Source organism: Dryobates pubescens, chromosome 19 (genome assembly GCF_014839835.1).
Source record: "Dryobates pubescens isolate bDryPub1 chromosome 19, bDryPub1.pri, whole genome shotgun sequence".
NCBI lineage: Eukaryota > Metazoa > Chordata > Aves > Piciformes > Picidae > Dryobates > Dryobates pubescens.
This window is the reverse complement of record NC_071630.1, coordinates 17431082-17441467: the sequence shown is the minus strand read 5'-3', so window position 1 is coordinate 17441467 and position 10386 is coordinate 17431082. Positions and strand designations below refer to the sequence as shown.

Below are 10386 nucleotides of genomic sequence, written 5' to 3'. Positions count from 1 at the left end.
AAGGCAGTTAACCTGGACAAGCTGAGAGGCTGCTAGCCTTTCTCATGTAATAAATTATGATTTGGACTAGTATTTTTCCAAATGATGCTGCAACAATGCATGTTCACATTTCAGAATGCTTTTATGACACATCCTGAGAGCTGTGGAGGATCCTACTGGATTGTAGGTCTTTGGGAGACAGATAAGTGGCAATTAAATGACAAAGCTGTAGGAAACTGAACAGCAGAACAATTGCCAATGTCAGCTCCTATGAAAACTAGTTTAGTCTGTAGGTTAATGCCAGCTGCTGAAAGCTGTGGAATGTCTGTTTCACTGAATGTAGTATTCTAAAGTTGATCAACTTCCTTACTCTTTTGAGTTGCCCACTGTAGTGAAAAATTGCCCTGCCTTCACTGGATAGTGATGAGACCTTTGTGGGAGCGTTCAGTAATTTAGTGCTGTTTTTTGCGAAAGGCAAACATGACCCTAGGGAACAAGACATTAGTATATTAATGTGTAAGTCTGGACTTGGAGTGGAGGAGGAGTAGGGAGATAATCTGATGGCTTTACTTGAAGAGTGGTTTAATTAATGTCATTCAGAACTCTTACTGTTGCTTTGTATCCATTTATACTGTTTCTCCTAAGACAACCAAGCTGATTGTTCTGTTAGCAAACATGATGATCATACTTACGTAGATGTATTCACATAGTAGGAATATGCCCTCCTAGTCTACAGTATTTGCTGTTTGTTTAATCCTCATTGTCAGTCCTTGTAATTTAAGAGATGTCTTTGAACAATGGTTTTGCAGCTTCAGCTGCAGTTACCCCCCTGTTTTAGGCTAGTGCTTTTTTCCATGTACTCTCTAAGGCTACAAAGTTATGACTCCCCCACAGTTCTTAATTAATTTTATTGCAGTTTTACACATTAAAAATATTCAAAATACTGTCTGTAAACTTTAAGATCAACTGTACTGACACGCATTTGGCTGTGGCATGAAGAACTGTAGCTGTTCAGTAGCTATTGCTCCTGTTAAGCAATGTAGAAAATGCTTGCAATGGTAGAAACAAACTTGTACCAGTAGTGATGTTCAAATCAGTATCTCTTATGGGACAAACTTAGCCAAAACACAGGATACAGCTGTGCAAGCTTCACTTGTGGCAGAAGCAGAATGGCAGAGACTGTATGTAGTTGTTTATATTCTGTTTTTCCCACTCATGGTCAAGAGTAAGGCTGTGAATTTTAAGACTTTGAGTCGTTATTCATGACACATGACTTAAATACCTGAAATCGTTAAGTAATACCTTTTTGTTGACCACTGATGATGTGATGGACAGATCTAATGGGTATGGTAGAAGTAGAGAATGTTCTTCTATTCCTTACAGAACTAGTACAAGTCTAACTGCAAATGTTTTTAAAATGACTTGAAGGGAAGTTTACCTGCAACTTGTCTACAGCAAGATCCACCAGTGATCTTACAGACTAATTATGCTTCCTCTGTACTTTGAGCAAAAGATGGAGTAATATCTGTCAAGCCTGTGAGCAGAGGTTTTACTCATGTCAGTTCTTGCCCCTCCAGTCCTCTGGCAAGGAGCAGGAAGACACAGCTGAGGGAGGAAACTCATGGTGAAACTTCCACGTATATAAATTCTCAGTTCTCATGTCTCTTAGGACAGAGCTTTCAAAAGCCTTTACTATTCCTGTTCCTGAGTTTAATTCTTCTAAAAAATTCTACTTCCATTTCTTAATCACCTTTCCCATGTAAATCAGTGATCCCTTACCTGCTTACAACTGTTTGTTTCTTTGGTAACCTGACTGTTCTGTTGCCTCCTCTCCTGTGCTTTTACTGGATACCAGTAGTTACTTTTTGGTTTTGCGTGATCTTGTCCAGCTTGCCACTGCGTGGGTTGAAGGGAAAGCATACTACACTTAACAGTGGAGACCACTGATGTCTTAAGGATGGATTTGGGGTTAAAATAGAACAGGCCTAATATTACAACTTCATGAAATCTCGTATAAGCATTTTTACAGTTAAAGGTGAGAGAGCCTGAACTCTTAATTACTGGCCATGAAAGCTGTATTCCCTTATCAGCACTTTTAGCACTAGTGCACCATTACCAGAAAGTATACTGTTGGCATAATTTCCCTAAGTCCTTTGAGAAATTGCCTTTCTCCTCATTGCTGTGGTTTCTCCAGCTACATTGATGACTGTACTTCTATACATTCATAAATATCTACACTTGTATCTACTTACCAGTATTGCATAAACTATGCAGTGCTCATTGCACTTGGTAGTTGCAGGTAAATATTAGCCAGTTTCTTGCCACTGAGAACAAGGTCTACTTGTCAGCCTTCATGCTACTTTTGACATAGAAAATGAGGGTGAATTTTGGCTTTTCCTGGACACAGGAGTTTTATAAAGGCTTTTCTAAAGCTCATGTGACACAGTGGATATAGAACAGGATTAATGGCCGAATTCACCCACAGAAGCCAAAACGAAGTCTCATAGAGTGAACGCTGCACACAGTGCCCATGGCAAGCGGCTCTGATGATCATCAAAAGTGTATATGGAGCCCAACACAAGCCAAACACACAGACAATAATTGCTAAAGACTTTGCTACTCTTCTATCCCGGGAAAGCCTGAATCTATTTGCCATACTGTTAGCCATGTCCACTTTATTGGTGCTGTTGCAAATGCTCTCTGTAGTTCTGTAGAAACCATTCCTGTGAGGCTTGACCTCCACTTCTACCTGAAGTGGTGGAAGGTCTTGATTGACATGCAAATTTGACTGATTGTCAAATTTATGCAAGCTGAGCCTTGAAGCCTTTTTTGAGGGAGAAAGGCTGCTTGCTTTCTTCTTTTCATGTTCATGTCTGTTAACAGGCTTTACAAAAAACAGAGTGTGTTCCCTTTTTTCCCTCTGGAAACTCATTTCACAGTCCTTTTGACCAGGTGATGATAGGCTTTCATTTCTGAGGGATGTGCGTTTTCTGATGTTGAGGTAAATACTTAAGTTGAAGTATGTAACAGTGATGAAAGGTGTAAAGAATTCAATAGTAGAGGCAATTGTGAGGAAATACCAGTTGTAGAAGAATTCTGCATGACATTCTCCTTCAGGGAGGATGCTTTTCTGGGCAATGTGCTCCCAACTGAGAATGGCTGGACCATACAGAAGAAAAGCAGCAATCCATACAGCGATCATCTTCAGTATTGCATTTCTGGTCATCCCTTGCTGAGCTCTGTAACTGACCTGAGAAAGGAAAATCACATACCTTACTAGTATCTGAAACAGTTACAAGGCTATGTAGGACGATCCTGTCACTTGAGAGGGTTGATAATATATTGGTGTAGATACGAGGGTTACACCAAGCTTACTGGAACTGCAAAAAAGCTATTTCTGATATACCCATTTCAACAACAGGTGACTGGATGTGTTCTGAGAACACATATCAGATCTTAAAAGCAAGAAAATTGAGGCACTTCCAAAATGAATAACCACTGCTCTTTGTTGAATGGGTTGAAATGCAACTGCATTACTTGAGACGCCAGTTTACAAATGTCTAAAAATACAGCACTTCAAAAGTTACTTCTATTGCAAGTCACTCATTTAGAATTTTTAAGTAGTTTAAAATACAAAAATGATCTGAATTCATAGAACACCCAAGCAAGCTCTTTCTCGTGGCATTGTAGAGTGGTAGCACTGGGAAAATCACATCAGACAATTTTAATGAGTAACAGCTTTTACTATCTCTTTGACATCCTTCATTTAATTCTTCCATGAGTACTTGCAGAACTCTTGCCTGCAGTGGAGAGGCATAGATAGAGCATTGCCATCTGCAAAGTGCTTTACAGGAAGACTGATTTTTCTTATTTAGAAAATAGGGAAGCTAAGGTGTAAAAAGTCCCAGTATGTCAGTAAACTATATCAAAAATAGAATTCAGTGCGATCTTAAAATCACCTCCTTCTCAGTATTATTCCCTAGTCTATTGGACAATATTAATATAATTAATTGGAAATGTTCCAAAGGTTTTTTAGAATGTTAAGTCCTCAAGCCTGAATTCTGTATGAGTCATGATTTACTGCCCCGACCTGTGGATCGTGATCTACAAAGCCACTGCTGCTCTGGTAAAATACCTGCACAGCTGAGGAATCTTGAGTTTGTCAGGATTAGGTCTGATTTTGCAGTCCTTGACAAAGCTGCTAATGATTTCAGCAGCAGTCTTGTATGAAGATTACCATCTTCATTGAGATGGAGAAGAATTTTGAACTTCATGTATTCCTGTTCATTTATTCTTATGCTGTCCTAACCCAACAGGCAGCTTCTCTACCCTTGCTTGGGGAAGGATTTTTATATGGAGGATTAATGTGAAGTATTTTCAATTGTTGGGGGGTTTTGTTTGTTTTTCATTTATTATGAGTAGTTTTCTGTTCCTGAAACCATCCACTCTATATATTTATACTCCGTGTATAGTCATGAGTTTGGTTTATGAAAGCAAAATTAATGGCTAATTCAGAACCTAGAAAATAAAGGAATTGTGAGTGTTGACTATTCAAGAATTAATCTGTTCATTTCTCTCATTTCAAACAAGTTGTTAAAGCACATATAAGCTGTTAAAGTGACCTTGCAGCCTCTCTTAGTAGTGTTTGGAAAAAGGTGTCCTTGCCTCTTAGTGCGATGGGGAATGAGCAATGAAGCTAAATTAATGCTTTGAGGAAATAGGAATGCAACAGGGGGGAGGAAGAATAACCAAGAAGCACGTTTGTAAGAGTGAAATCTGTTATTTTGGTACCATCCCGAATACATGGAGGCAGAATGTCCTAGTTGAAAACAAAGTTAGCATTAGATTTTTCCAAAGTCTAGTCTTACTCTTTTATTCAGTAACTGACATGCTGTGACTGAGGCATGGCTCTCGCTATTGATGTGGCTGCTAGAGTGAAATAATATTTGCATCCTTTGGAGGATGTTAGTTACCTTATATTTTGCCACCTTTGAACCATAAACAGCTGTAAACATCGAATTGTCCCTGAGAACTGGGTACCTGTCTGCCTTGTGGCTGCAGCTGGGATGCGGCTAGGCTGCCTTAGGCTATCAGTTGTCAATGTGTGCATTGCTGTGGTTTGAGGGAGATGGTCTGTTTCAGCTGGACAGTACTTTATAAGTTTATCTAAGGTATGGCTGGGGAGGAAATAAGCACACCTTGTCCCTCCTGCCCTTCGATCTGAAAAAGCAGCATATACAAACTGCCTGTCTCTAAACCAGATTTTACAGTGGTAATGGTAAATGCCATTTTTTTTGCCAAAGCTCATTGCTCCCAGAAGTATTTTCAGGACCAAGGGGTGCCCACATCTGCTTGCCTCCTGTGAAATGCAATGGAGTTGAGAGACAGATGCCCTAAGTAAACCACCCTGCAGAAGAGGGCAACTTTGGAGCCCCTCCAGTCCACCTGCAAGACCACTTGTGCAGCCCTTACCGCTTTGGTGACACAGATGAACCTGTCGAAGCTGATGAGGACGATGTTGAAGACGGAGGCGGTGCACACTAGGTAGTCTACCACCAGCCACAACTTGCACAAGCCCCTGCCGAGCCTCCACTCGCCCGTCAGCACGTAGGGGATGTAGAGGGGGATGCAGAAGCCGCCTGCGGACAGAGCTCGGAGGTAACAGGTGCAGCGCCAAGGACCGCAGCCCTCCGCCCTTCCCGCGCACCAGAACTCACCCACTAGAAGGTCGGCGATGGCCAAATTGAGAAAGAAGAAGTGGCCCTGTGTGCGGAGGCTCCGGTCCACCACGAACGCCAGAATGACCAGGGCATTGCCCAATACCGTGGCCAGTACCAGCAGCCCCATCAGCGCCGCCAGCAGCGCGGCAGTGTCGGCAGAGAAGGGTCCGTCGCGCTGCCCGGCCGCCGCACAAGCGTTGCCCGCCGCCCGCGGACTGGCGGAGTGGTTGAGCCTCGGCCAGCCCTGGTCCATGGCTCCCGGCGGGCGACCCGCTGTGCCCCGCGCGGCCCCGGCGCCTGCCGCGCTCTGCTGCTGGCGCCGCCCCTTCCCCGCCACAGCCCCCACAGGGCGGAGCGAGGGGCTGGCTGCGGTGAGCTGAGGCGGGGGCTCGGTGCTGCCCGCAACTAGGCCGCCTGTCGAGCTTTTGCTGACACCGCGCAGGTGTGGTGAAACTTTTCCGGAGTGGTATCGCGGAGCTGCTGGGGCTGCGGGCGGGAGAGCCCCGCTGCCACAAGCCCGTTCTGTGGCTCTCCAGTGCCGCCCGCGCCCCGGCAGCACCCCCAGTTTACTCTTCATTTGCTGTTCCTGGCGGGGTAGTTTCAGATGTCTGCTTTGTTTCTATTACTCACTGTCCTACGTCGTATCTACAGCTCTTTCCTGCGACACGTTGGGGCCTCAATAGGCTGCTCAGGGTGGTGGTGGAATCACCATCCCTGGAGATGTTCAGAGACTTGCGTAGACATGGCACTTCAGGACATGATTTAGTGGACACGATGGTGTTGGATTCATGGTTGGACTTCATCTATTCAACCTTACTGACTCTAAATGATCTCTGCTTTTTGCCGCATGTGTTTGACTTTGTGCTCCCGTTCCGCCGGGCGTCGGCTGGCCCAGCAGAGCTGGTGTCACACTGATGCGCTGGGCAGCCATCTTGTGCCTCTGGCCGAGCTCGCTGCCTCACGGTGCAGATGAGGCCGAGGCCACCTCAGCCTTTCCATCTGTGGGACCACTAAAAGGGTCTCAGTGCTCATTTTCACAAAACTTGAGGGAACACAGTGTTTCTGCAACCTCTCTTTTCAAAACTGGCAATGGATTTACACAGCATTATAAAGGGCATTGCGTCGATGTTGGAGAGGCAGCTTTATCACAGAAGGCAGACCTAGTCTAAAAACCAAACGTGAGCGGCCAGGAAAGGGCTGAGTCTTCTTTCACTTTCTGGTAAGATGTTTATCTTGGTACTGGGGAGGAGGAGCGAGACAGTGACTCCTGAATAAGCTGCAGAGGCTGCTGAAGTCTGTCAAAACTGAAGAGTAATTTAGAGAGGAAATGCAGCTTATCTTTGCTCACAGGATTCATCCTACTGTCATCAAAGGATGAGAGGAAATGACCTCAGGTTGCACCAAGGGAGGTTTAGATTGGATGTTGGAAAAAAACGTCTTCATTGAAAGGGTTCTCAAACACTGGAACAGGCTTCCCAGGGAAGTGGCTGAATCCCCATCCTTGGAGGTGTTACAAAGCACCACACTTTGTAGAGTTAAACAAAGTTTGGACTGAATAATCTTAAAGGCCTTTTCTAACAAAGATGATCATCTGCCTTAAATTATGTGGCCATTAACAGGCTTTGCTTTCCTTTCTGTGAGAGTTTCCTAGAGATTGCAAGGAGTTTGTAACTTGCTGCCTTCAGTACAGCCCTTTTGTTATTAAAAGAAAACGGAACTTGTTCAAAACCAGTCACTGGATGTGCATAATCTTCACTTAATTCAGCCAGTGCTTCACATGTGGTAAACTCTTCTTTTATAAAAGATCTATGTAAATCCACAGTTTGAAATAACCAATTTAGAAGTAGTTGCTGCTTTCTAAAAGCCTGTTCAGATGGATACCAGGTATGACAAACAAGAACAGCTTAGTAACTTGCCTATTTTTGTCTGAGGTTGAGCATGTATTCTCAGGGTAGACTGGGCTTTTCCCTAGAGGAAAGTATCAAGCCTTTTTCAAGGCTGGAAATATAAATTCCAGGCCAGGTAATGCCTATAAATCAGTAGCTCCACAGAGGAGATTTTGCTGTTTACACTGCTTATCATATGGCCTCTCTATTTGTGTCAGTCTAGGGACAGAAATGGCAGCTGTGTGTCTAATGTGTATGAGCAAAACATACCTCTGTATCATTACCTCCCTAAAGCAAACAAGTAAAGCCACACAAAGCACTGAATCCTTTTAGCTTATTACCATAGTAATTATCATTAGTGTCTAATGTGGGGACTCATTTTTCACTTCCCTTTGAGCCCAGTTGGCAGTTTTCCATTAACTTTAGTTTGAGCAGGATAAAACTTGTTCATAATTATTGCTGTCTGATTGTGCTGTGGAGTATAAAAGGTAAAAGAGACAGCTGAGAGACAAAAGAAGAAGAAAAAAGAGCATCTCAGTCACCAGGAAAACGTGGGAGAATTAATTTATTCTTTCAGTAATAATTACTATATTCCTTAATGCCTTTAATGTAAGGCAATTTTACTGCTCATTGAGTTTCCAACATGAACACTTCTGTACTGTATTTGAAGTAGCTTTTGCAATGTATTATTTCTTGGCAGATTTTAAGATTCTCAGCTCCATAATAGCCACCTTTGCTGTTTTCTGATGCTCCTTTATTACTGCTGCTTTGGCACAGCATGATGACTGCAACTCTTAACACAATTCTGCTGCTAAAAGCATGAACTGTTAGTCCCCGACTCTGCTCTTCTGGGGATTTATTGCTGAAGACTGTACTAGTGCTGGCTGAAGATCCTTGCAGACAGCAAATCCAAATGTGCACCTGATGGCCAGCACTCTTGGAACAGCAGGGTTTAAAAATCCAGACTTTGAGCATTTTCTTTTTCCTAAAAAAAGAGGATTTATTTTTTTTCATATCCATGAGTTGCTATCTTTTTTACTGACCCATATTGATTTTCTTTTAAGAACACTAACTCTTGCAAGAGGAGCTTCACTGCATGTCATAACGTACGTTATGGTGATGCAGATACATTCACACACTGGAAAAAGAAAACTAAACCAAGGAGAGAGCTGTACCTTATCAGCTCCTTTGTCCAAGCAGTCTGTCCTGAATGGAGAACACTCTGCTTAATGGATCCTGCTAGGATGAAGTGAAAAAATAAATAAATCAATAACTCTTTATAAAGTGTCTTTGTGTAAGACTGAATTGTAGACTTCTGCACACACTTTGTTTCTGTTCTTTAATCCTTGGAACGGAAGACAGAATTGATTAGAACTGGTAAAGAGGAATGACAGCAGCCCAAGAAGATAATGAAAAATGCAACGGTTTTCAAGGCATATCAATGCTGTCCTGGTCTGAAATGTTGATTTTTGTTTCCTGAGATTTCTTTAGTTGTACTTGTTTTCTTTTCTATAAAGCTTCCTTCAGTAATTTTTGAAATAGGGAGTTGTCTGAATCATGCCATTTCCCATGACTCTTGTGTATGTGGGTGAGTGGCTCTGCAGGAATGATAGAAAAACAGAATGTTTTTTCACACACCACAGACAGATGACACTTTCAATGGAACAGGCCAAATTCAGCTTCCAAATAGACTTAGGGAACCATGTAGAGAGGGGCTAGAATCCAGCTGGGTGTATAGCCTCTGGTGCAGAAGATGCAGAAGGCTCTCTCAGCTGCTATCTTCTTTTAAGTACAATTAAGTAAAGCAGTAAGCACACTTACCTTGAGCCTGAACTCAAAGCTAAATTGTGTCTTTTACCAAATAAGATATTGCACATAATGTTTCTTCCTCTGCTTGTGCCTTTTAACCATACTAAGAATTAGTTATTGGATGTCACATACAGGATAACTCCTCCTTTGTATGTCAAAGGCTGTCTGGTACTTAAGCTGTGTTCCCTACTGAACTGGAGGGCAATTGTTCAGTGAAGGAAATGGAAGCATACCATAACTGGAACCTTCACTTACATAAAGCAAACTATACAGTAGTAGTTTTCCAAATTTCTGACAAAATATTTAGTTGCTAACAGCTCTATTTAATATTCATAGGTTGTTGTCAACTCTCCTCTGACTATGAGTGATTGGTATTTGGCAGAGAAAAAGGTTCCTAGGCCAGGAAATGAGGAATGATTTTTAGTCTTAGAGGATGTATACATGGCTTTATCAACCAATAAATCAAATTCTGATGTCAGACAGACTTGATCCTAATTAAATGGAGAAAACTAAACTCTGCTAAGATCATTTCCTATGAACTTTAAAGCCTTTGCCAGTCAGGATTTTACTTTCATACTGATTCCCTTCATTTTTCTAATGCTCTGTACATATCTCCATGCATATGACACAACTAATATTTTAAAATAATTCTTGTTCCTGCATGTGTAGAGAACAAATGCCTCTCTGATCTGTGCCAGGGGAAAGGCATCTACTTCAGAGTACACAGCATTACCTACCATTTACTGATTATGCATTTTCTCTCCTTTTTTTTCCATTAAAGCAACATTCAGTCTTGTCAATAATGAGGCTTGTAGGATTGCAGAGTTTGGTGTAGGTATCAGCACCAACAGCTATCTATAGTTATTGCAACTTTTTTTAAGGCACTTGTAAAGGCATGGCTACAGCTTAAAGGTGATGTACTTCTTTCTTAATAGTATAAAGAAAGCAGACTGCTATCCCCTTAGTTCTTGATGAGCTCCCTGTTCAGCTAT

The 10386-nt window shown here is 42.2% G+C and overlaps 1 protein-coding gene across 1 annotated transcript; it reads right to left on the bottom strand.

The window, feature by feature from the left end:
• Nucleotides 1-1240: 1240 nt before the first annotated feature.
• On the bottom strand, nt 1241-6276 carry LOC128898143 (histamine H3 receptor-like). Its single transcript, XM_054169984.1, has 3 exons — nt 5697-6276; nt 5452-5618; nt 1241-3229 (listed from the first exon to the last, which is right to left on the bottom strand). The coding sequence occupies exons 1-3, from the start codon at nt 6274-6276 to the stop codon at nt 2336-2338; spliced, it is 1641 nt and encodes a 546-aa protein (XP_054025959.1). The 3' UTR covers nt 1241-2335.
• Between the last annotated feature and the right edge of the window lie 4110 nt (nt 6277-10386).